This window comes from Trypanosoma brucei, chromosome 6 (genome assembly GCF_000210295.1).
Source record: "Trypanosoma brucei gambiense DAL972 chromosome 6, complete sequence".
In the NCBI taxonomy this organism is placed as follows: Eukaryota; Euglenozoa; class Kinetoplastea; order Trypanosomatida; family Trypanosomatidae; genus Trypanosoma; species Trypanosoma brucei.
In genome coordinates, this window is record NC_026739.1 from 1017354 (window position 1) to 1040816 (window position 23463).

Below are 23463 nucleotides of genomic sequence, written 5' to 3' on the forward strand. Positions count from 1 at the left end.
GACGCAGCAGCGAGGAAAATTTGGCTCTCTCCGTTTATGCGTTTCTGGGAAAGCTATGTGTATATTCTCAACCACATTTTTTTTAAGTTCAGGAAATTTTCATCGGGTAAAACTCTTATTGGCGCTCATCGCAGGAAACAGGTGTTGTCATTATCAGAGTCAATTGGATCAGGAATACAGGGAAGAAAGGCCTGCCCGAAACGCTAGATTTTCAGCTGTCAACATTTTAAAAGGGGAAATTTTCACCAGTAATACAACAACAGTGTAGAAATGAATAGGAAGAAGAGAAAATATGTTATGCTGGTCCCCTGAGTAATCCTAGTCGCTCCGGTTATTAATGTCACCAGCTGTCAAACACTAAACTTACCAGACTCCCTCAGTGCCTGAAGAAGACCCGACTTCATTATACCCCATCCATTCCCCTCGTTTCCCTAAATAAATATCATGTCCTCAACTGAGGCGTTTGCATCTCCGGCGTCTTAGAGTAAACTCTTCATCTTTGTTAAACCCTCAGTCAGTTGTGCCTCCTGCTCAACAAGCGACTCCAGTTTAACCTTATTGGCCTCACGCACATCAGCAGGCACTTTGGTTTCATAACCTGGCATTGATATCTTCTTATTGACACCCTCAATCTGCTTCTGGAGTCCGGCGAGCTGTTTCTCGAGCTTTGCTACCTCCTTCTGCACATCAATGAAGCCAAGCAGCATCATGTTAATGCTCAGGTCTTTGTTTACTACTGCAAAACCGCAGCCCTTCGGCACCGCAGCTGCCTCCTCTTCAGGGGGTATAACCGAGACCCTGCCCACAACACCAAGCGATTCAATCATGAACTTGTGTGACTCGACGATTTCTCTTGTTTCGGCAGCACGAGCAGTAACCCAGACGTCTGGCTTGTGTTTGTTGGTGAGGGAGTAAAAGGCTTTCGTTGAGCGGACAATATGAACTGTTTCCATCAGCAGTTTCATCTGCTCCTCAACTTGGCTGTCTTGCCAACCAGACACCTCGGGGTAAGGGGCAACCACAATACTTTGGACGCCAAAGGATTCATAGTTTGGTAGATAGTGCCAAAGTTCCTCTGTGAGGAATGGCATCATCGGATGTAGCAGACGGAGGGCCACCTCTACCACATGGAGAAGCACATCTTGCACGATCACCTTCTTCTCACCTCCCGCCTGGATGGTTGGCTTTGTCAGCTCAAGATAGACATCGCAGAGCTCATATAGCCAGAAGCGGTACACGGCGTTGGTCGCAAGTGCAAAATCGTATGTACCCTCAGAAAAACCACGGGTGCATTCCTCCACAGCCACATCAAGGCGGGAAAGGATCCACCGGCATTCGAGTGGCAGGCTCGCTACCTTTTGAGAATCGACAAGGGTCGCCTTCGGCTTATAGTCTTCTCCTAGTGCATGATATAGCACAAAGCGCACAGCATTCCATAGCTTGTTGCACAGTTGCCTGTAGGCAACGACGCGGTCAATATCCAGGTTAACGTTGCGTCCAGACTGAGTGTACGAAAGGAGACCGAAACGCAGAGCATCGCTGCCGCACTCCGGGATGCCATTCGGAAAGGTTTCCCTCTGCAGCTTCAGAGCTCTGGAAACCTCCTTTTCGTCAAGGTTGCCCGACCTCACTGTGTCATGAAGCGCTTCAAGAGACACGCCGCTTATAATGAAGAGCGGGTCAATCACATTTCCCTTCGATTTGCTCATCTTCTCACCGTTCTTGTCACGCACCATGGCATGCAAAAACACCTCCGAGAAGGGAAGCTTACCGGTGAAGTGGAGTGACGTCATAACCATGCGGGCAACCCAGAAGAATAGGATGTCGTGACCAGTTTCCATCAGACTTCCAGGGAAGAACCTCTGCGTATCACCCGTTTCGGCCGGCCAACCCATGGTGGAGAAAGGCCACATGGCGGAGCTGAACCATGTGTCAAGCACATCACTATCCTGCTCGAGAACCAGCTCCCTAACCTCCGCATCACTGAGATTAAACTTCTCTTTTGCCTTGGCCTTGGCCTCCTCCAAATTGCGTGCAACAACCCACGGGTCCTCGTGCGTAGATGGGACAGCACCTGTGCACTTGTATGCGGGAATGCGGTGACCCCACCACAGCTGACGTGAAACACACCACGGTTTGATGTTCTCCAACCAATGATACCATACAACCTGATGCGTTGGTGGATACAAGCGCAGTTCATTGTTACGAACGGCCTCCACCGACTTACGAGCCATCTCCGTGCAGTCCACGAACCATTGAGGCATCAACAGCGGCTCAACAATGTCACCGGTCCTACTGCAACGGCCAACCCGATACTCATATGGGACCACTTCGCGTAAGAGTCCCATCTTTTCCAACTCCTTCACAATCTCACGACGGCAATCAAAGCGGTGCATCCCCTTGAAGGGGCCCTCGGTGGTGACGTGCCCCTTAAGATCCATCATCGTCAACTGCGGGAGATTGTGGCGCAGCCCCGCCTCGAAATCGTTTGGGTCATGCGCCGGTGTTATCTTCACAGCACCCGTACCGAAGTTCACATCAACCAGAACAGGATCAAGAATTAGCGGAATCGTTTCATCGCGGAATGGGCACTTTAGCCGCTTACCGTGATACTTCTTGTACCGCTCATCATCTGGATGAACAGCGACAGCGGTATCTCCAAGAATAGTCTCCGGCCGAGTTGTTGCAATGATAATTTCGTCCTCGCTGTCGGCAAACTTGTAGGCGACGTGGGTAAGCACACCCATGTCAACCTTCCTGTCGTACCCGGGGATCGTGAGTTTCGCGTTCTTCGGAACATCCTCAAATACAACCTCAAGATCGGAAATTGCACTTTGCAGCGAACAGCACCAGTTGATGAGCCGTGTCGCCCGGTAAATGAGGCCATCTTCATGAAGCTTCACGAAGCCCTCGACCACAGCTTTGGCACATTGCTCATCCATTGTGAAACGCTCCCTGGACCAGTCCAGGCTCAATCCAATACGCCGAAGCTGACGAGTTATAACACCACAGTGGTTCTCCTTGAAGGCCCACACTTGCTTCAAAAATTCCTCGCGGCCAACGTCGTGGCGCGACTTTCCACTCTCCTTCATGAGACGTTTCTCCACCACAACCTGCGTCGCAATACCCGCGTGGTCCGTGCCAGGAAGATACAAAGTGTCATCACCTTTCATACGGTGGAAACGGATGAGCGCATCCTGCACTGCCCCGGTTAACGCGTGTCCAATATGCAGGTGCCCAGTAACATTAGGTGGAGGAGAGACGATAACAAATGACCGGCCGCGGATGGGACGGCCCATGTCTGACGCGGGGCGGAAGAAGCCGGACTCCTCCCACCACTCGTACCATCCGCTCTCCACGTCCTTAGGAATGTAGGCCGGAGCCATCTGGGGAGCAAGTTGTTTCATTAGGGGGAATATACGCCGAAACGTCGTTTTCCCGTTTACCTTGCAGTTAAATGTTTCACCTCAAAAGCCTCAGTCTCCTTATGGCCGAAAATAAAAAATTCTGAAAGCTCCTTCAACTGATAAGTGGTGTAAGAAAAACAAAAAGAAAAAGAAAAAACAAGGGGAAAAGCACATTCCAGCGTCAACAACAGCTGAAGCAAGTAATATTCCAACTTCTCCATTTCGGTTAAACAACTACAAATTTGTGTGGCATGAAAGCTGGCCGCCTTTCTATTTCCTCACTCTCGCCTAATAAGAGCAGCAGCACTGGTTCCGCGCCAGCGCCAAGATGAAAAGAAAAAAAATCGTAATAGGGCAAAGAAAGTAGAAAAGGGAAATAATAGGGCATCACCCGTTACCGGTGATGTCGCACTCTACCCCACACTCGACACAATACACAAAAGAAAAAGAAAAGTACCACAAACTGATGACTTCATCAAAAACATCACATATTGTCCTTTCCCCTCCCCTCGGTTGCCACGACAACGGAAGAAGAGCTTTTCTACTAACACATGTAACACCCGCACACATACACGTAAACGTACTTTAGCACGGGAAAAGATAAAAAAGACAGGGAAGAAATGAAATGAATCAGACAAATGCCACAGGATGTGACACTCGCCGATTCTCTGTTTTACGATCCCTCTTCGACGCATTTCTTCCCCATCCGCTCGCCTTCTATGCACTTAACCCGCCAGAACTCAAGAATAATGTACGACTGGAGCTAGCAATATTTGAAAAAGAAAAACAAGAAAAATAAATAGAAATTGGAAACGCCCCTACTTTTCGCATTTTGTTTTATTTGCGTAATGATTCTCAACGAAACAACCCACTTCGTAAAGTCAAATAAAAATATATCAAGGAAGATCCGATCCCATGAAAATAAAAATAACTAAATAAACAGTGAAGGAAAAAAAGCCTCTTTCTTTTCTGCTGCTTCGACATCGTTAAGGTAGTGATGGGGTTTGGGAAAAAGAAAAAGTGGAGAAAGAAAAGACCATGGTCACCCGAAAGAAGCAACGGAGATTTGCGCGCACAGAAAAAAAAACTTCTCGCAACATCACTGCGTTTGGAATTACTTCGACCAGGCAGCTCCCTACATCCGGCCCCTCTAATTGGGCTTCTACTCATCACAGTCTTGTTGTTCCACAAACCCTTTCAGGATTGCGATCGGAGCCGCTCATCGCTTTAAAAACTGCTCCTGAAGCGCAATTTCTGTTGTTGTTGTTGTTGTTGGCTTCGTTTACATTTGTATTTACCTTGTATGATATTTGTTCTATCCACCAAACTTCACCGGTTGCCTAGACGCATGTTGGCTGCGACGATAAGAACGCAACAGAGGAGATAAAGAAAGTTTAAAAAAAAAAAAGAAAACGATCACGAAGCCACACGAACCCCTAGAACCTAACCCCCACCAACGTTTTTAACTGCTGCTGCTTCTTAAAGGCACCAAGCAGTCACGCATCATCTGTGACGGGTTGAAAGTGACACCCTCCCTCCCAAGAAATGAAGACGCGCCTAACAAGCCGGGTATGAAGGTTCAAACTCTTCTCTTGTGCCTCATCTACTAACCTCAGGTGAGTTAGTTCAGAAATAGCTTTCTTGACTCACTCAGTTGCCGAAGAACCTCTCGCTGACGCTCATGGCACTTTTCCACCGAATTGGTAGAGTAACCATACGACCAGTTACGCAGCTCGCTGCTCCACAGCATCATAGACGAAAGATTGGCCACCACCTGTCGATACGGGTCTGTTGCACCTGGAAACGACGCCTCGGTGGTGTCAAATTCATCGTCCGCTGCACGCATCAGGGACCGCCACTTTGTCGCATTCACCCGTTGTTGCGGATCACGACTGCAAGCAACGGAAAGGAGGTGTCTTACCATCAACCGGTGGTCCTCCCGTGATATCAAGGCTTGCTTTTCCTCTTCGGCCACAATTTCGTTTAGCCGCGCCTGCCGCCACAAGGCCACACTCTGGCGGTCCTGTTCAATATTGGCATGGCGAAGCTGCTGGGGGCACGAGGCGTCGAGAGGAACATTAAGCACCGCGCGGTTGGCAACGTTCAATTCACTGCTGGGCGCCATCCTGCGTCACCGGGCACTGCAACGGGTGGTGGATTTCAGCTTCCACGTGGCACAGCCACTACGCGACGTGCCATGAAAGCAAAAAAACATATATATGCGGAAAAACGAAAAGGAAAATATTTAAAAGAAAAAAGAGAAAAGCAGCACCATCAAAACCAACCGCACAGCTAAGAAAACAGGATGAACAGTACAATGAAGTCGACGAATTGCATCATACGCTGAACACATGCAAAAAGGCAGAGGTGGCAGATATTAACGGAGGGTATAAACGCACAAGAGGGTTACGCATTGTCAGATATCAGGCTGTTCCACATTAAAATCAACACGTTACTTGCAAGACATTTCTTGACCAGCACCGTAGTCTTTGTCTTCCCCTCTTTTGCTCTGTTCATTGATCACACACTCTATCTTTAAATAGCAAGAATCAGGCACCCTCGGTTACGTTTAATTCCTCACAATACAAGGAACGATCTACGACACGTGTTACATGAGTGAACAAGCGCCAGCTGACCATCCATTATATGCCTTTTGGCCTCACCCTCACTTCCTTCTTGCCTACTCGATTCCTCCTTTCACCCCCTGTACAGGCCGTCACATTGCCTCTTTCAAAGTGGAGCGCACCCTAATTGAATGCGTCGTCCTTCACAAGCGCAGATCGCACCTGTCAGAATGACAAATTATTTCATTTAACTGCCTTGGAGCGACGAATTAAGAGGTCCACTTGGCTCTGCTCCATACGGTACACAACAAGAGGAAACAAGGCGGGAACAAGACATAGGAAGGCGTAGACCGCCGCCTCCCGCACATAGCTCTTGTATAAGCGGTCATAGAACTCGCGGGTAACCACGGACACAATACCACGGAAATTTGTATCGTCGTAATCCTCTCCGTAGAAATATGCCGTACCTTCGCGGATGATGTTACTGTATGCTTTTTCTGTCTTCTTCCCTCCTCTCTCCAGGGAGTATAACACCTCCGTCACCCCAACGTGATAACCACCAAGAGCCTTGGTGACAATGGTGTACTTAAGTTCGGCTGACTCACCGAAAGCAAGCGAATCCACCTGCTTCGTGCGCGTAGTACCGTCAGGTAGCAAGTCAGTAATGGTAATATCAAAGGCAGGGCTTTGACCGTAGTTGTAGACAGTCACAGTGAATTCGACGTTGTTGCCCACCACCACGTGGTCATCCGAGATCATTTTCGAGACGAAAAGAAGCGGCTGGGGATCCGGCTGAGCCAGTGACCCGACGGCAGCAGCGGCCAAAAGAAGCGGGATGACATAGAGGAGCCGCATATCTTCCCCTCGGCTTCCTTATGGCCTGTTTTTTTTTTCTTCGTTCCCCTGTTATCAGTGTTCTTGGTGTATTTTTAACTTTGCGGCTTATACTTTTCTCACACTTTTACTTATTTTAATTACGGGTGGCTTTCCCTTGTCACCCCTTTGACTGCTAGCGTGATCCCTTTCGACCATTTTAGGGAGGTAGGAACGAAGGAAAAAATGGTGGAAAAAATAGTGCAACACACCAGAGGGTTCGCACGAATCAGAAGATGCGCTGTTGTTGCTCACAGTCAGAAAGACGAAACGATGGTGCCTTCACACTACAAGTTGCCACGACGAAGCTCTCCACACTACAGTTCTGTCAATGTGCTCACCGTATTTGTGCGCGCGTGCAACGTCTGTTAATGCATATACATACATATGTATATGACAAAAGATGAACCCGCAGGAAACATTTCACAGAAAATTTGGAGATACTAACAAAAAGGAACCCCCAGCTGTACAACCTCCCCAAGGGAGTTGGGGGAGGGGGAAAATATGGCGGGACCCCACCATACGCGGTCACAACTTGAGTGCTTCCAACCTTTCGACTGTAACACGGTGGAGTGGTATGCGATTTTCCTCCAATCGCTTGCAAACTTTCTCCGTCCCATGAATCTTCCCCATGTGTTCAAACACCTCACGCGCTGGTTGAGATACCTGGCCAATGTCAACGAGGTGGTCCATTCCTCTTCCAACGTACTCCCAGTCGCCAACCTCCACAGCGTGGGCTAAAAGCGGCGCAACAACATCAGCATCACCAAGCACACATGCGTTCTCCAGGTGCTCAGACAGATGCTGCAGGCTACAACCACCACGAAGAATATGCGTCAAAGCAAGATCGAACGGTACCGAATTCTTCGGGCACGCGGATATGAGCATCAGAGCCTTTTCCCAATCGAGTTCTTCGATCAGTGGCCACAGGGTAACGACATCGCTTCGGGTGATACGAACGTTTCGCAACAGCTCCACAGCAACATCCCATCGCTTGTGCGCCAAAGCAACATGAACCAAATTACACCGCGTAACGGTTGCAAACGGAAAGCTATCCACAAGTTTTTCCTCCCAATCTTCACCGGCGGCTTTCAATAGCACGGCGCACGCCTCAGCCGTTGATATCTGTTGTGAAACACTGGAAAGTCGGGCTCCCATCAGTGCAGCACTGATGGTTTTGGAATCACCTTTGTTAAGTGCTTCCCAAAATACACTCCACTCCACTTCATCCGGTGCCTTTCTCTGTAAAATCGCGGAGAGACGTATCTTTTCATTAAAGCGGCTTTTCACGTCGTCTACACGCACGCCGGTTGCGTGCATCACGGCTTTCAACAAATCAAATGTATCCACGGGAGGTGCATGATAAGGATGACGCTGATACGCATGCAAAGCCTTCATCCAATCGCCAGTTTCGAGTGATGTGTGGAACTGCTGTGGCAGGGGCACTGCCTTCCACACCTTTTCAGTTGATTGTCTCTTCGAAAGCAGACGAATTGATGTGTTCATCGATTCTTACCGCATAAGCTAAATAACACGCGCAAGGAAGCATACAAAGGGACCCGATACCACCGAACGAGGAGCGTGATACACGAAAAGACGAGAAAACAACATAACGTAGCCAAAACACAACAAAACACGTGAAAATAACATTATATGATGACAAAAAAACAGCGAAGATGCTACGGCACCACTTCTACTTATGATAACACTCCAACACACACAAACGCAACAAGCTTTGTGGCGCCTCCGCGCGATATAAGTGATGCAGTAAAACATAAATTATACATGGAAGGTCGAAAACTGACAAAAGTAGGAAGAATAACACAGCCTGTCACAACAGGCACTTCAAGAGAGGAAATTACAACAAAACGAAGCCTCTAAACAGCATGGGCGCTCTATTTCGTAATCCCAAATTTCTTCTTTTCATCCACAGTCAGCAAACGGGCCGGAACATGTTGACCTAGGGTTGGCACATACTCCTCAAGAAGTTGTGCACGGGCTCGTCGAATATACTCTTGAAGTTCTTCGGCTCTCTTTCTCTCCCGTTCCTCCACCTCAGCAGCCAGGCGCTGTTCCTCACGCTTGAGTTCCTGAAACTTTTCCAACCTTCGCTCCGTCTCTAATATTTTTTGCTTCTTGATTTCTATCTGCCGCTCCCGCTCCAGACGCTTCGCCTTCGCCTGCTGAGCAAGGTCCTCGACGGCCTTCTGACGCATCATGGCCTCCTCCTGACGTTCCAGGTCCCTCGCTTTAATTCGATCCTGAATAAGGTTCCAGTTTTCTTGCTTTACTGCGTCAGCTAATTTCTCACTCCTCTCTTTAGCATCTGCTAAAGCCTGTCTCTCTCGCGATATGCGCTCAGCCTCATAATAGTCGCTCAGAAGGCTTTCCAGCTCCTCACGCTTCAACCGCTCCTCCATGATCTTTTTGCTTTGCTCCTCGAGGATTCGGGCCTTGACGGCTTCTTTCTCACGAAGCAGCTTTTCATCCGTCTCCCTGCGACGACCTTTCTCAGCCAGGTATGCCTCAATAGCCTCGTCCTCGCGCTGCTGGCGTAGTCGCTCATTTTCCTTAATTTCCTTCCGCAGCCTGTAGAACTCATCCTGCTCCGCCTGGAGTTGCCGCTGCTTCTCACGCCGCTCCAAAGCTTCAAGGAACTCCTTCTCCTGCAGACGCGCAGCGACAGCGTCGACAGCAAAGCGCTCTTGCCGGCTTTGTTCAGCATCACGCTCAGCTTGCGCCCTTCGCTCCTCGATCAGCTTGAGTTGAGCCGCTTGGTGCTCATTAAATGCTTGAATTGCTTTCCTTCTTTTTTCTTCCTCTTCTGCCTTCTCCTTTGCTTCCTTTTCGGCCAAGTAGGCGTTGTACTCTCGCTCTTCCTGTAAACGTTCTTCGCGGCGCTTGCAGCACTCATCAACCTGATCTGACCGGTCCACCTTCATGCGGGCGTGTTTCAGTTGCGCTTCTAGGTTCCGCAACTCCGGAAGGTCGCGAACGAACTGTAGCATCTTCGCATCCTTCAACTCCAGGCGCTGTCGTTCCGCCAATTCCTTTGCAAGCGCCTCGTCGCGGGCTGCGGCACTTATCTTTCTCTCGCGCATCGCCTGAAATTCCGCCTCTTCCCGCTCCCGCGCGAGCTCTGCCTGAACAGCTTTGTAGCGATTCACACGGCGAAGCCGCTCAACACGGGCATCTCCAGCGTCCATAGTAATGTTCACAAACTAAGAAAGCACTACAATTGTGCGCAACCGAATACGGAAGATGAAATAGCGAAATTCTTGTCACATTCGGTGGCACGTAGTGGAAGCAACAGGGCAAGAATGAGACATTCACGTCAGTGCGTAGGCGAAGTGAAAAATCGAAAAGGGACCAGCGAAGGGAGAACGCAGGTAAAGCCTGCGAAAAAAAAAAACGATGATTGCCAATGGACACCCAGCAATAGACTGCCAACGCGTGCGCCCGTAAGGGATATCCGTGAACCCGGTGAAGTAAACGAGACAGAAACAACCCGTGTCCACGGCGATATGCATAACGTTAAGGAGTCACGTCCAAACCGCAGCTGCCTCCTTTTTATTTTTTTCTTTTCCTACCTTCTCTCGCCCGCCAGACTTTGCTCAGGCGTTTGACCTTTTCGGGAATGGGCGGGGAGGTACATCACAACCTCCGGGTAAATGTCAGCACTCCCACAGCAAAGAATTTTGAGTGAACGGTTAAGAGGGAAAAAATACGTAACGCGTCACGAATGAGTGTTAAGCAGAAAGGGGTGAAAAAATGAGGGTAATGCTTTCTTAAAACGTGAAGAGAAACGATACCGATACGCCAATTTTAAGACGAAAATCGAAGAGAGTCATGAAAGAAATTTGACAAAATAATGCTGACCACAATCATAATGATGTGTATATGGGCTTACACTTCACTTGTTCGCGCTTCACGTAGCATCTCTTGTGCTTCAGTTGCAGAGAATGGACAGAGAAGCCACGAAAAAAAAAACTCTATATGTGATGTCGCTGCAGCGTTTTGCTCATCATTTTCCACCCTCATGATTGGGACTGGAAACTGTCGTTCAAAGAAGGGTGCGAAGGTGTGGACAGATTCAAGGCGCCATCTTAAATGCTGGGCAGTGCCCACAACAATCAATCCTTGCAAATATCCACGCCCAACAGATTCACAGTAATGTGCACGTCTGCGCACGCTTCCCGATACGCTGGTGGCACACGGCCCCGCAGTGCCCTCTAGAATACTCATGAAATAAAAACTCTTTTCCTCATTGCCAGCACTCAGCACTTCCATGAGAAAAATTCCCGCCACACATCCCTCCCCTAAATGTTGCCCCACCACCAAAAACAAAAACATTAACGAAAATGATACAACTAAGGCATCTAACACGATACAGATAGTGGGTATGTGCTCGAAATGCCAGGGGCCATTCTCACTACAGTAACGCACGGTAAGCGCATGGCGAACCGTTGTTACCACACCACAACCTCCTAATACGAATGCAACCGCCCCTCGCCTGCTGGACCGCTATTGTCATTCCAGCGCGCTCCCTCAAAGATTTCTCTGTCAGATGGGGGCGGGGGGACATCTGTCCGAGGATAGTTCTCGTCAAACCCCTCCAGTGGGATGTATGAGGGGTCGCGACCCAGCGCAGCTGCTTGGGCGTACTCGCGCCCAACTTTGCGGCCATATTCTGAAATGCAAGGACTCCTCACGTGATATAATACCACCAGAGGTGTATTCCTGGATGCGCAATAGTGATGATGCAGCGCGGCGATCGCAGAGTCCGCATCGTCCACGGCGTTGTACATCACCTCCGCAAACTGCACCGATCCCTCAAACACAATCTTGACATCAGCAACGTGACCGTAAGCCGAGAACAGGCGTTCTACATACTGCGCGTTCGCTACTGTGGGTAAATTTGCCACGAACAACAGAGCAGAAGAGGACATATGCAAAACTTCCGTCACAACGTCTTCGAATCCCCAACACGTTTGCGTACAGTCCCTCACTTTTCCTCCTCTCTGGGTGCTGCGTCTTCGGTAAAAATTTAAACGAGAAAGGAAAATAGAAGGGCATGCACCCCCACCATAACGGTACAAGTACGCACAACCGCATCGACTCTGCGCGAGCAACCTTTGCGGCAGAACACAATTCCCAAACGCACACCGAGGCGAACATATACAGAAAAGTTAAACTTAGCCACTCCAACAAAAATAAAAATACCTTTCCCCTTACATGCAGAAGGTTACTAGGACTGTTGTGCGGTGAGACATACACCAGACCACGCAACGAGTAAACGTACATGTGCATGCATACCGCACTGCCAAACTGGACAAAGAGGGAAGAAGGCAAACCAACCACGCCTACAATCCGCCTGCTGGGCTTCTACACCCTGTGCTTTGCCAAACACATGCACACGGGAAAATACACAAAGGAAGTTCCAACAGAAAAAAAAAAAAAGTAACATGTTTGCTGCGCCACTCCCACCTCCCGTTAACATCGGAGTGGTTTGGGCCCGAAGCAAGCCATTTTCATTTGAAAAGGCGTCCCAACTACGTGCATCGCTTGTTCACACGCTATTGTAATGAATGTGCATCTTGCTTGGGCAGCTCGGTTGTGGTGAAAAAACAGCACAAACGCAGCGTTCAATAAAAAAGGCTGCAGCACCGCACGGTGTTGCGAAGCGACAACCAGATGCCGTAACACAAAGCACGTCACAATCCTGCGCCCACAGCACATTTATGAAGTCGGGCCGAGTCCGCGGTGGCGTGTTACCCGCAGCCTCCCCTTCAAATTGAGACGCTGCTTCGCTTCCATTGTTGTATCTTATGAATTCTGCAGATTTCCCTGGTTGGTCACCTTGGGGTAGGTGTTCTATTCCTTATCACCCACTGCCAGCATACATAGTTCGTGTAAAGCCTACATCGCTTCAATGACATCTTCATTCACCACATGTCGAGCCGCTACCTTCACTGCACAGCCGTGACACAAAGAGCGGTGGCGCCTATCGAAAACAAAGTCACACTGTACAACCAACCTTCCCTTTTACTACGATAATAAACACCCCCTTCTGCTACTCCAATGGTACCACCACCCTGACTGGAAAGGTCCTCAGTTTAAGTTGAAATATTCGCTGCCGCGTACATGCGAACACGAGTCAGGGCAAACGGGTAACCTCAACACAAGGCGCGAACCCCCGTTTAGCGTCAGCTTGTACAGAGAAAATCAAGCAGCACGACCACATTAAGGAACGGGAATAATCCCCAGAAATACGGGCGCGCCGGCCCTCTTGCCCTCTTTCGGAGCGATGCTAAAGGGTCGAAATCGGCACACCCATAGGTAATACGATAATGAACACGCACACCCGAACACTCAAGAAGGAGGAAAGAGGTGCAGATGACCAGCACCTACACCGTACATGCACTACCCGCTTACACGAGCACTGAAACTCCGATCAGCCACCGCCACTTAATCACAGCAATAACGTAAGCGCATACTCCTCCCCTTGTGCAACCCACAAGGACAACGCACATTGCCCTCTCCACCACACTCTACTTCATACTGGTTTCATTTTTATCCGCATTACTTCCTACGATTCAACCGCATGTGGGCACTTAGGAGGTGCCCTGCAGCCAACCCTGACATGAGCGACAGTTCCGCAGAAAGAACACCAGCCGCAACAAGACGTGAGAGAAGCTGCGCGTTGGCCCCTGGTGCTTCCTTGTTCGACCCAGCACACCCGATCATATCTAAGCACCCACTCTGGGCTGGTAGACCCGTGCCACCACCAACTGTTCCCACCTCAATGCTGGGCATTGCGACCGAAATGAGCAGATCGTTCCCAACTTTAGACATTGTGGTGATGCAGGTGGAGGATTCCACCACCTGCGCTGGGTCCTGTCCCGTCGCAATGAAAATTGCTGCAACAACATTGGCAGCTTGTGCATTAAAGCCACCAACAGAACCGGCAACAGCTGAGCCAACGAGGTTTTTGTCGATATTTAGTGACACAAGATCCTCAACGGTGCACTTTAATGTGCGCTCAACCAACTCGCCCCTTACGAGCGCCTCGGCAACGACAGTTTTTCCTCTCCCCTCAATCCAGTTCACTGCGGAGGGTTTCTTGTCAGTGCAGTAGTTCCCCGACAACGCAATAACCTTCATCGACGGAAAGTTTTGCTTTATTAACTCCAATGCCTTGTCGACACCTTTGGTTATCATGTTCATCCCCATCGCATCTCCGGTGGTCGCGCGGAACCGAATATAGGCTTTGCGACCGATGATGACGCACTTGAGCGACTGCAACTTCCCAAATCGCGTCGTGCTCTCGAAAGCTGCTTTGATTTCAGTGAAATTTTCTACACAAAAATTATGAAGCCTTCCCGCCTCTTCCAAAGACTCAACCTCCACTACTGGAGCACGTGACATGCCCTCGCCCAAGATCAGTGTCTTACAGCCCCCACTTTGGGATATAGCTCGTGCGCCTCGATGTGTGCTGGCAACCAGGGCACCTTCTGTCGTGGCCATGGGAATGGGGTATTCACAGCCATCCATTATTATTGGCCCAGCCATACCAAGAGGAATAGGAACGTAACCCACAATATTTTCACAGTTCTGACCAACCACTCGATCCCATTCGTAGTTTTCAAATGGTATACGCTCCAAGCTTTTCCTCTTCACCTCCGCACTTTGGGAGGATGCCACATAGTCGGACACCACCTCACGACGCACAGCGATAGCGCGCTGGTAGTCGGGCTCCAGAGCCTGCTCTAACCCATAAAAGGTTAATTGACGACTGCTTACGGCTTTAACAAGCTCGGCATTGCTCATTGCGCCCCAACCCGTTTTGCCTGTCCCACAAGCACATGAGAGAGTCCTACGAAGCATTGCTAGTGCTTTTGACGACAAAATGCTTGGTAGCTTAAAAAAAAAAAAATCTGCAAAAGTGGGGAACTAAAAAGTGAACAAGGGATATCAGAATGAAAAAGTGAGCCTGTTATTCACTTTTTCCGGAGGAGCCTTCCCACCCACACACCCTCCAAAAAAAAAAACGGAACAAAACAGTTAGACTTTTACCACTCCCACGGAGGATAACCAATCCTCCCGACCGTGGACTTAAGGAACACGAAACAACACGTCAGGAAACCAGTGAACCGAACACTGGCAGTACCTTATGCGCAGTTATGAGCCTAGTGGCTGACCGTAAGGCACTAATGTGTACCTACGTACGTATATCGGTGCTAACGGGTTGCTCTGTCATCACCTGTTTGTAGGCCGGTCTGAAGCGCATCGAGCAAATAGTTGGAAGAAGACACGCCTAATCGAAGGGTCGCTACTCGTGACGTCCCCATCACCCATGACTAATGAAGTCTCTGCTTAAAGGAGTAAATTGTGGAAAACATAAACAGCTAGAGGTGGAAAAAAAAAAATCTTGCTCTACGGCATGAAGAACAGAAACCCTTTTCGGCAGTGGCCAACGCTAATACAGTAGACAACAGAAAAAGTGGATTCAAGAGCAAATTATTGACAATGTTCGACCCTCTCCTCCCCTCATGCACCGCAAGCACATTACCCGGTTCAAGTATAAGCAGGCATCCTCATGTTACTGCTTCGCTCGGCTGCAAACCGAGTTAGGTCTGCCACGAACGATCGTGGAGCCAGTCGGTGATAACATTGCCTTGGCGCCACTGCTTCTAGCAACTTGTGAATCGTCGGTTGATTCATTGAATTTCAAACCGTCGGGAAACAGCCACCCACCGTGAAACCGTAGGATTAAAGGAACGTGCATAACGTTGTTGAAACTAAAATAAAAAGCACCTGCTTCCTGACGCAGACATCGTATTTCTCCCTTTGATATTCCTGTAGCGAACCAATCGATCCAGAGGGGCTTACAAAACAGAAGCCACAGAACACCCAAGACCAGGTAAGGCGTGTCGTGCAGCCCAAGCTGCACCGAAATAAAGATTACCTGATATATTTGGGATGTTGTAACCACTTCGGTAAATCCCGAGAAATTAATTCTGTACCGCTCCAAACACTACCGATGGGGCAGCAATGGTAAAAAGCCGAGCGTAAGCACAACATCGAGAAACATCACCCCCTATGAAGCAAGTATTTGTGGCGGAACACCCCAAATGGCCACAGCATTACTTGCCTTGCCACATGCACATGACTAGAACAACAGTTACTGGGTTGGGAAACGTTTGTTTCCACTCAACCTTTCATTTGCAAACCATTATCTACAGGGACTTCCCACAAGTGATTTCGAGCAGAAGCGAACGATAAAGCGCATTAACGTCGTCTAAACAGCATTTCTCGGACTCCTTGGCATTGTTGATGTCATCGAACCTCAGTTCCACTATATGGCTGAGCTGTCCTCCCTCTTCTAGTGGCCCAGTTCCACCCGAATTTAGCTCTACACCATCGGCAAAGTACGGCACATGTGTAGGCGGGAAACGAACAATGTCACCCTTTATCGTCCCAGAAACCCATTCCATAACTTCCCTGCGTTCCCGGTCAATCGCAGCCTGCCTTTCCTCTTCACGTTTTGTCTCGAAATCGTAGCTAACGTTTTCGTTCATCCGCAGTGAGTGAATTAGTGCCAGCAGGTCATCCCGACCAATTGGGTGCGAAAGCTTTTCGACTGTTGACCTCATGCTCGCGAATACGTCACTTTCAACTCTGTCTGCCGCTGTTTTCAAAGAATTCAACTCCACCTCCATCTGCGTGTTCTGTGCCGTAACCGTGCTGATCGTCTTCTCCAACACTACAACTTGAGCCCCCACTCGGCACTCGTCCGCCTCATTTTGCTCCTTTGCCACCCTTAAACGCACACACATGGCGTTTAACTCAGCTTTCCGTCGCTGAATGGTGATGGATAATTCTTGTGTAGCCGCGTCGGCCTCCACAAGAGCCTCATTCTGGGCATCCTCAATGCCCTGGAAGCGCCCTCTCTCAAAAGAATCTTGTGCAACCCTTTGCCGTTCCTCCTGGTACCTTCTTTCACGTACAGACAGCTCCTCAAGTAGCTCCTGCCGCAACTCACGAACATCCTCAGCACCCTTGCCACGCTCATCTTCTATTAACTGCACGTAGTGAAGCTTATCACTCTCTATCTTCTGCCTCTGCTCCTCTATCTGACCTTCCTTCAGACGAATGTCGTCTGTAATACTGCGCAGCTGATCGTTGAGAGTCGTGGCGTTTGATTCCATAATTTTCCGACGCGAGCTCTCCTCTGTATGGGCTGCTTCAGCTGCCGCGAGCTTCGCCTTATTAGTCTGCAACACAACTGATGCAACTTGTAGGCTTCGCTTCTCGGTCTTAATGTCCTGGTCAGTGACGTGAAGGAGTTGCTTTATTGAAGACAAATGACGAGAAACATCTTCGCGTTCGGAATGAATTCTCGTAAGTTGAGCCTGGGCGTCTGCCAACCTTCGGTCCAAATCCAATTTATTTTCGTTAAGCAAATTAATAGTACTTTTTTTCTCTTCAGCAAGCATGTTGGTTGTTGCGCTAAATTTCTCAACTTTCTTTTGTAGATCTCTATTTTTCTCCTCCATTTGCTTCAGGGTGATTTCCTTCTGGGAAAGTAGTTCTTTGTTCTGCTCAGTGTCGCTCATGAGCTTCTGTACTGAATACTCGACTTGGGCGCTAGACAAACTGTGAGGCTTCGTGTCGCGTTCAAAGAGCTTGACATCGTTCATGAAGACATCGAGTTGCTGGCGAATGCTCTGCAGTTGCCTCGTGAGCAGTTCGGCGCAGTCGCGAAGCCGGTCAACAGCTGATAGTTGCTCCCTGTTAAAGCCAGCCGGTGGTGGAGGCACCGCGTAAGCCGCATCAGGACTCAAGTTACTTACTCCATCAGCTTTTTGACCTGACATGTTGGAAGGCGAAGTCAGAAAGGGAACGACCCCACTATTGTTTCCTTCACCGGTCAAAGTATCCTTTTTCTTTACCACGTGCATGAAAAAGCAGGTATGCACCTGTGCCCCTGCCCCACGCCTGACCTTCGAGGGTACCACTACGAAACGAGACCCCTTCTCAGTCATTCCAATAAGCATACCCTCAAACCCCTTCATGTCTGGTGTAACACTGAGGTGGTTTGTTGGAACACACAATGCAACCGGTTTATCGTCGTGAAGATTTCCATCCAACTTGCTTCCGAGTGTGGGAAGTTCTTTTCGCGGATTTTCAGCTTGGATAACCCAACAAATATAACGAACCTTCACTTGATCGTTAGCGAGGATAATTCGATCCCTATTCCCCATGGTAACATCACAAGCAATAATACTCTGCTCCGGAGAGCCAGACACACCGTACATAGCTACAGTTACATGCGCACAGAACTTAATCGCCTCATCCTCTTCTTCAAAAAGCATAGACCAGCACCTCCCTTGCTCATCCTTAAAAGATACGTATCCTCCTTCTTGTAGTGCGATACACGCACCCGTTTCATTGTTGGAAGTAATAACTGCAGTGCACAGGTACTCACTCCTTTCGTCATAGCAACCCATTTTATAAATGGGAGGATCGGAAAGTGTACCGATAATTGTGCAACCCACCGGCCCATAATCTTCGTATTGACCACTTTTCTCATCAAAAAGATATAAATTAACTCTTACCAGACATGTGTGTTGGGCTGCCATATCATTCGACGAAGGGTAGATCCCCTGTTTCACTGGAACCGCTGTTTGCTTTTCTTTCTTCACCAGAAAGCAGTACGAAAAGAGAGTTGCAGCAACAAACCAGTCCTCCTTAATGATATACTGCCTCGCTTATTATTTTATTTTTATGGGGAAAGGGGGAAAAAAGCGGGGAAAAGTAAATGTTAAACCAATATGGCCACGGGGAAACAAGGTGAAGGGAGAGCATCTCGTTAAAACTACTAAAAGAGCGACAAATAACCGAAAGCGATATGTGACGGTTTCTTGACGCTTGTTCACCATAAGTTACAAAGTGAGCCATTCCTCCTCGTTCGTTGTTTTCGCGAGTGCTGTGTAATCAACATCTTTAGGGTCCAGTTCTTTGTTGTAATTTGTCAACCACGGTATCAGCAAATTCGACTGCTCATTTGAGAGACGGAATACGATATCATTCAACCGAACGATGGAACCCTTATCAAGATACGTTGGGGGTAAAAGAAGGTTCCTAATCCGCACCTCAGAAGGTGGGATACCTAGAACAAAGCACACGCGCCTTGCAATACCCTCCATTTGCCTGCGATGGGGTAGCTGGCGATTGCGCAACCACGGGTTGTCTGAAGCGATAATAATAAGAGTAACATCATTTCCATTGATGTAAAGAAAGTCGATTATTCCCTGGCAGCTGTCACCAGAAACCAGCGACTCTCTGCTAACACAGTAGTCAAACAGGATGTTATGCTCCCCTTTGTCACCTGTTACCAACCTCCCAGAGGCCCTTACATTTTCAGCCGTTTTACATTGTAAATACTCCATGTATCGCCTTAGTGACGAGCGGTAACCCTCACTATAGTTAAAACCTAAGAAGTCATAAATAATGTCAATTTGGCTGTAATTTCTCACAATATGAGCAACTAGCTCCTTAAAGGGGTTTCGCTCATCCACAAAAATATCATTTGTAACTGGATCCTCAGTGATATAGTTCGTAAACGCTTCATCAAATGTCCCCTGCCGCGCCAAACCATAAATGCAACATAATCGTTCCATAAACATAAAGTCCCTTGATCCGAATGCTTCCAACCGCATAAACGCGTCACGCAATAATGCCGCCTTATTCACTTCGCCTATCCACCGTAATTTCGCTACCTCTTCTTGCAGCCACGTCCTGTTCTTTTCTCTCACGACGTCCTTCGGAACCCCTGTCAAAGATGAAATCTGCAAAATATCGGCATTTAAGGCACCGAAACACTTTCTCCATTCGGACAAAATTTGCTTAAGGTTTTCCTGCTCCTGTCGGATCAATTCTTTTTGATCGTTCGGAAGATTGGGAGGAATGCGCATCTCCCACTTATTTAACTTCCAACTGAAAATTCGTTCCTCCACAAGTTCAAGCAAACCCAACTCATCCACTTTGCCCCCATCGGTCGCGTAAACAGAGGTAACCTGGCTGTGTGTTAACGGGACAGCACCGTAAGTCGCGTGAGATCTTGCCGAGTTCCAACAATTTGCCATGAAATGACAAAACTTTCGCATCTTCTTCCTTTCTAACGTTCATACACATGTGAATACGTTGACGCCATTTATTGTCGTTTCAGTGGCAGGTAAACAAAAAAAACATTGTAAAAGGGTCAGCACGTATATACTTACGTATGACAGACCTTACACAACTATGAATATATATTCCGTGTAGGGGAACCTCCACATACACACAAAAACAACAACTGATGTAAAAAGGGGTGTCAACTTTCTAAAGAACAAAACTTCTATCTCCTGTTAAGGATACAGATTCACTACAATAGGTCACCTCCACAATCACTTCCGCTATTTTCCTTCACCAAACTTACTTTCCCACACCTCCATAACATATGAACTTGTCTCGACTTTTAAAAAAAAAAAATCAGTACGACTCCTTTGTGTGAATGTGTCGCAGCCACTCCGCGTCCAATACGCTGCCACCCCACTCAATATAATGATTATCCATTGGATAGTGCATTGTATAGTCCAAAAAGGGCTTTTCTCCATACTCGCCATAGTAATTCGCAGCTACCCACTTTGGTATACCAAATGGAAATATAAAGTAACAGGGGAAAAACCACATGAGGAGTCGACGAAGCATCTCCCAAGTGGTTTCATACTTCCGGGTGTCGCGGTCAATCCATAGTTCCTGACGCCCCCAACCCCAGAACATCCAGAAATTCATCTGGTACTGGGGGAAAACAGAAGTATTAGGCGCTTCACGTGCGTAGTTAAATGGATACTTGGCTCCCTTCGACATTTCGAATTCTTGATAACGGTATGATAGTCTTCTACATAATCTCAGCATTTTCCAAGATCCTACGTCTACCACCCCTGGATTGGCAGGGAAAAGAAAGGTTACCTAGTGCGAAAAAAATGAAATAAAATCGGTGATAATAATACATATTGTTACGTAAGCTCCGCACCTGGTTAACACATTGGAACACTTCTGCCAACACTGCCTCACACATTAAGGAACCTTCGGCGCAGACGTGCAAGAAGTGGAAAATATCTTCATTTTTAACTACAAATAAGAAATAGGTTCAACAAGTGAACAAAAAAACGAGCCTGTCACGATGACGAAGTTTTCGTGGAAGAAAAATAAATTTTCAACTATCTTCATCAACCCCAAAAATACCTTCCCCCAGTTTCCACCAGGCTAGGGTATAAAACATGTGAAGATCATGATGTTTCTCAGCTTCATTCAAGTCGCTCCAGTTGTCACCCGTAATCGGCCAGTGATACATTGATCTATAAGTTGAAAAATACCACGGGATGTTTTGGTCTAATTTCTTTACGAATGCCGGTTCCTTCATGCCGTGGGGAAATTCACCCCGTGTTGTTAACTCTAGATCGGCATACTTCATCCTGAAAAGGATGCTCCGTCGAAGCATGTTTCCACCTTCTACCAACGGCAGCAGGGACACTAACACTGAAAAGAAATAACACCAATGTTATAGCACACTGTGCAGAAGCCTACAGAAACGATATGCGAAACCTGCAGTATCTACACTTGAGCAACCACAAGATCCTAACAAAGCAGAGGAAAGCGGAATAAACAATGAACAAAAATGAAGGAGTATATAACAAACGCTAAAAAATTTTAAATTCAAACAGCAAACAAAACAGAACCCTGTACAGCAACCTTTCAAAAGCTAAAAATACTACAAACACACAGAGGTATACAACGAAAAATATGCAACTTCGTATCCTCCCGAACATAGGGGTCACAGTGCAGTCCAGAAGAAAAAAAGTGTCATAACCATTTCAACGAAAAAACGAAAATATACCCACCCAATCCGGAACAAAGAACTACAAAAATATGATATTTTTATTTTACAAAAGGCCAAACCGACCACGCTAACGTACAAAAAGACGCCTCTAAACATCCTAAATAAGTGTTTATTATCCAAATATTTCCCGAAAGACGCGGTGCGCTATTGATTCTTAGCAGCAACCCCAACCACAAATATGCAAATCCCACCACAGTTACAACAAGTACTGAAACGTTCACATAAAGTATAATAAAATTGTGATGTGGTGAAAGCAGACAACCGGTCGCCAGATATAATAACTTATCCCCCACAACAGCACCTACACTGACGCTTATATATAATAACCCTCGTGCAGGAGGGAACGAAAGGAGGTGTAGGTGATCAAATAAATAAAACCAATAACGACAGCAACAGTTAATATTGAATAGCATTGAGGCAGGACCAGTAGTACACAGAAAGGCAAACATATGCATATATATATATATATATCTTTAAAAAACATAGTAAACATTGCCATTCGGTGACACAAACCGTGATCCCGCTTCTGCCCCTCAATCGCAAACCCACCATCCGTCAAATTCAGCTAAATCCACACAGGTACACAGACACAGGGAACGAAAAGAGCAATTCAAGTGGAGGACCCTCGGATGTAAGGTCCAACCGACTCATCTTCCGCCCACCCGCTACCACATCACACTCACCACTATGCCAGCACTCCTCCCCAACAACTTTAATGCAAGCCTGAAAGAAGCGGAGCTGTGGAGCACGGCAGGCAGGACCCCTCAGCAGCGGCCGACAACAACAACCACCACCACCGCATTTTAAGAACTTCAGGATATAGAATCCCGAGGGAAATACCGTCGTACGCTGTTTGGTTCATGAGAAAATCGAAGTTCCCAACTCACGGTCACATTCACGGAGGCGAAGAAATCATCAATCGAAGGTCGGCCCAGGCACTGCCCGCTACCGGGAATACGAAGCAGCAAACAGGGGAGCCACATACAAAGGAAACAGGTGTCATAAACGGGTGACGTCTCAGGCCGCCGCCGACCCTGGCAACAGCATGGCAAACCCAACCGCGCGGCCAAGGAAACTTTTTTCCGCTGACGGGCAGAACGCCTGCAGTGGAGAAAGGGCGTATAAGCGAGACGAAGAGGTAGCTCCACAAATAGCGGAAGGGTGCGGACAATGTGAACGAATTAATACGAGCGGGCCGCCTGCCGCGCTACAGCGAAATCCATCCCTAGAACAGGCGAATTTACTCCTTCGCTACGGGACGCGGAGACCCCAGACTTGGAGGGTGTGGGTGAGTAAAGTTGATGGAAATATCATGAAACCCCTTAGTGGGAGGAGGATAAGGGCTAAGCATGGTAAAATCTCCAAGGAGTAGGGTCATGGAGGCCGTAGTTTGCCTTTGGAAGAGGAGAATAACCGGGAATTTGTGGTATCCAGACCAACCCACCAACACGGCTGGTCCCAGTGGTCGCAGCGGGCTGCCCCCCCCCGTGGAAATTAAAAAGCATCGGGGCGGAGGCTCTTGTGGAAACCCTCTAGACAAAGAGGGTTTAAACACCCGAGCACTCCATAAATGGAAATAGCGGGAGGCAACCGAGGGGGTGTTCAGCGTGCAGGGGAAACACATACTGCAAAAAACTCGAGCGGCTGAATGTCAGTGGGCTTGGACGCCGGC

At 48.1% G+C, this 23463-nt stretch overlaps 14 protein-coding genes across 14 annotated transcripts; 1 reads left to right on the forward strand and 13 right to left on the reverse strand.

The window, feature by feature from the left end:
- Positions 1 to 479: 479 nt before the first annotated feature.
- Positions 480 to 3407, reverse strand: TbgDal_VI4260 (valyl-tRNA synthetase, putative; the record flags this gene model as incomplete). Its single annotated transcript, XM_011775931.1, has 1 exon — positions 480 to 3407. One exon carries the CDS (start codon positions 3405 to 3407, stop codon positions 480 to 482), a length of 2928 nt encoding a protein of 975 aa, XP_011774233.1.
- Positions 3408 to 5028: 1621 nt separating this feature from the next.
- Positions 5029 to 5532, reverse strand: TbgDal_VI4270 (hypothetical protein, conserved; the record flags this gene model as incomplete). Its single annotated transcript, XM_011775932.1, has 1 exon — positions 5029 to 5532. The coding sequence occupies one exon, from the start codon at positions 5530 to 5532 to the stop codon at positions 5029 to 5031; it is 504 nt and encodes a 167-aa protein (XP_011774234.1).
- Positions 5533 to 6214: 682 nt separating this feature from the next.
- Positions 6215 to 6826, reverse strand: TbgDal_VI4280 (hypothetical protein, conserved; the record flags this gene model as incomplete). Its single annotated transcript, XM_011775933.1, has 1 exon — positions 6215 to 6826. The coding sequence occupies one exon, from the start codon at positions 6824 to 6826 to the stop codon at positions 6215 to 6217; it is 612 nt and encodes a 203-aa protein (XP_011774235.1).
- A 546-nt stretch (positions 6827 to 7372) lies between these two features.
- On the reverse strand, positions 7373 to 8350 carry TbgDal_VI4290 (hypothetical protein, conserved; the record flags this gene model as incomplete). Its single annotated transcript, XM_011775934.1, has 1 exon — positions 7373 to 8350. One exon carries the CDS (start codon positions 8348 to 8350, stop codon positions 7373 to 7375), a length of 978 nt encoding a protein of 325 aa, XP_011774236.1.
- A 389-nt stretch (positions 8351 to 8739) lies between these two features.
- On the reverse strand, positions 8740 to 10050 carry TbgDal_VI4300 (hypothetical protein, conserved; the record flags this gene model as incomplete). The annotated part of the gene is made up of 1 exon (XM_011775935.1): positions 8740 to 10050. The coding sequence occupies one exon, from the start codon at positions 10048 to 10050 to the stop codon at positions 8740 to 8742; it is 1311 nt and encodes a 436-aa protein (XP_011774237.1).
- A 114-nt stretch (positions 10051 to 10164) lies between these two features.
- Positions 10165 to 10470, forward strand: TbgDal_VI4310 (hypothetical protein, unlikely; the record flags this gene model as incomplete). Its single annotated transcript, XM_011775936.1, has 1 exon — positions 10165 to 10470. One exon carries the CDS (start codon positions 10165 to 10167, stop codon positions 10468 to 10470), a length of 306 nt encoding a protein of 101 aa, XP_011774238.1.
- An 861-nt stretch (positions 10471 to 11331) lies between these two features.
- TbgDal_VI4320 (RNA-binding protein, putative) lies at positions 11332 to 11793 on the reverse strand (the record flags this gene model as incomplete). Its single annotated transcript, XM_011775937.1, has 1 exon — positions 11332 to 11793. The coding sequence occupies one exon, from the start codon at positions 11791 to 11793 to the stop codon at positions 11332 to 11334; it is 462 nt and encodes a 153-aa protein (XP_011774239.1).
- A 1633-nt stretch (positions 11794 to 13426) lies between these two features.
- On the reverse strand, positions 13427 to 14731 carry TbgDal_VI4330 (3-hydroxy-3-methylglutaryl-CoA reductase,putative; the record flags this gene model as incomplete). Its single annotated transcript, XM_011775938.1, has 1 exon — positions 13427 to 14731. One exon carries the CDS (start codon positions 14729 to 14731, stop codon positions 13427 to 13429), a length of 1305 nt encoding a protein of 434 aa, XP_011774240.1.
- A 1352-nt stretch (positions 14732 to 16083) lies between these two features.
- Positions 16084 to 18489, reverse strand: TbgDal_VI4340 (hypothetical protein, conserved; the record flags this gene model as incomplete). The annotated part of the gene is made up of 1 exon (XM_011775939.1): positions 16084 to 18489. One exon carries the CDS (start codon positions 18487 to 18489, stop codon positions 16084 to 16086), a length of 2406 nt encoding a protein of 801 aa, XP_011774241.1.
- Positions 18490 to 18792: 303 nt separating this feature from the next.
- Positions 18793 to 20016, reverse strand: TbgDal_VI4350 (hypothetical protein, conserved; the record flags this gene model as incomplete). Its single annotated transcript, XM_011775940.1, has 1 exon — positions 18793 to 20016. The coding sequence occupies one exon, from the start codon at positions 20014 to 20016 to the stop codon at positions 18793 to 18795; it is 1224 nt and encodes a 407-aa protein (XP_011774242.1).
- Positions 20017 to 20380: 364 nt separating this feature from the next.
- On the reverse strand, positions 20381 to 20806 carry TbgDal_VI4360 (hypothetical protein, conserved; the record flags this gene model as incomplete). Its single annotated transcript, XM_011775941.1, has 1 exon — positions 20381 to 20806. One exon carries the CDS (start codon positions 20804 to 20806, stop codon positions 20381 to 20383), a length of 426 nt encoding a protein of 141 aa, XP_011774243.1.
- Positions 20807 to 21107: 301 nt separating this feature from the next.
- TbgDal_VI4370 (hypothetical protein, conserved) lies at positions 21108 to 21392 on the reverse strand (the record flags this gene model as incomplete). Its single annotated transcript, XM_011775942.1, has 1 exon — positions 21108 to 21392. One exon carries the CDS (start codon positions 21390 to 21392, stop codon positions 21108 to 21110), a length of 285 nt encoding a protein of 94 aa, XP_011774244.1.
- A 437-nt stretch (positions 21393 to 21829) lies between these two features.
- On the reverse strand, positions 21830 to 22246 carry TbgDal_VI4380 (hypothetical protein, unlikely; the record flags this gene model as incomplete). The annotated part of the gene is made up of 1 exon (XM_011775943.1): positions 21830 to 22246. The coding sequence occupies one exon, from the start codon at positions 22244 to 22246 to the stop codon at positions 21830 to 21832; it is 417 nt and encodes a 138-aa protein (XP_011774245.1).
- Positions 22247 to 23031: 785 nt separating this feature from the next.
- Positions 23032 to 23415, reverse strand: TbgDal_VI4390 (hypothetical protein, unlikely; the record flags this gene model as incomplete). Its single annotated transcript, XM_011775944.1, has 1 exon — positions 23032 to 23415. The coding sequence occupies one exon, from the start codon at positions 23413 to 23415 to the stop codon at positions 23032 to 23034; it is 384 nt and encodes a 127-aa protein (XP_011774246.1).
- Positions 23416 to 23463: the final 48 nt, after the last annotated feature.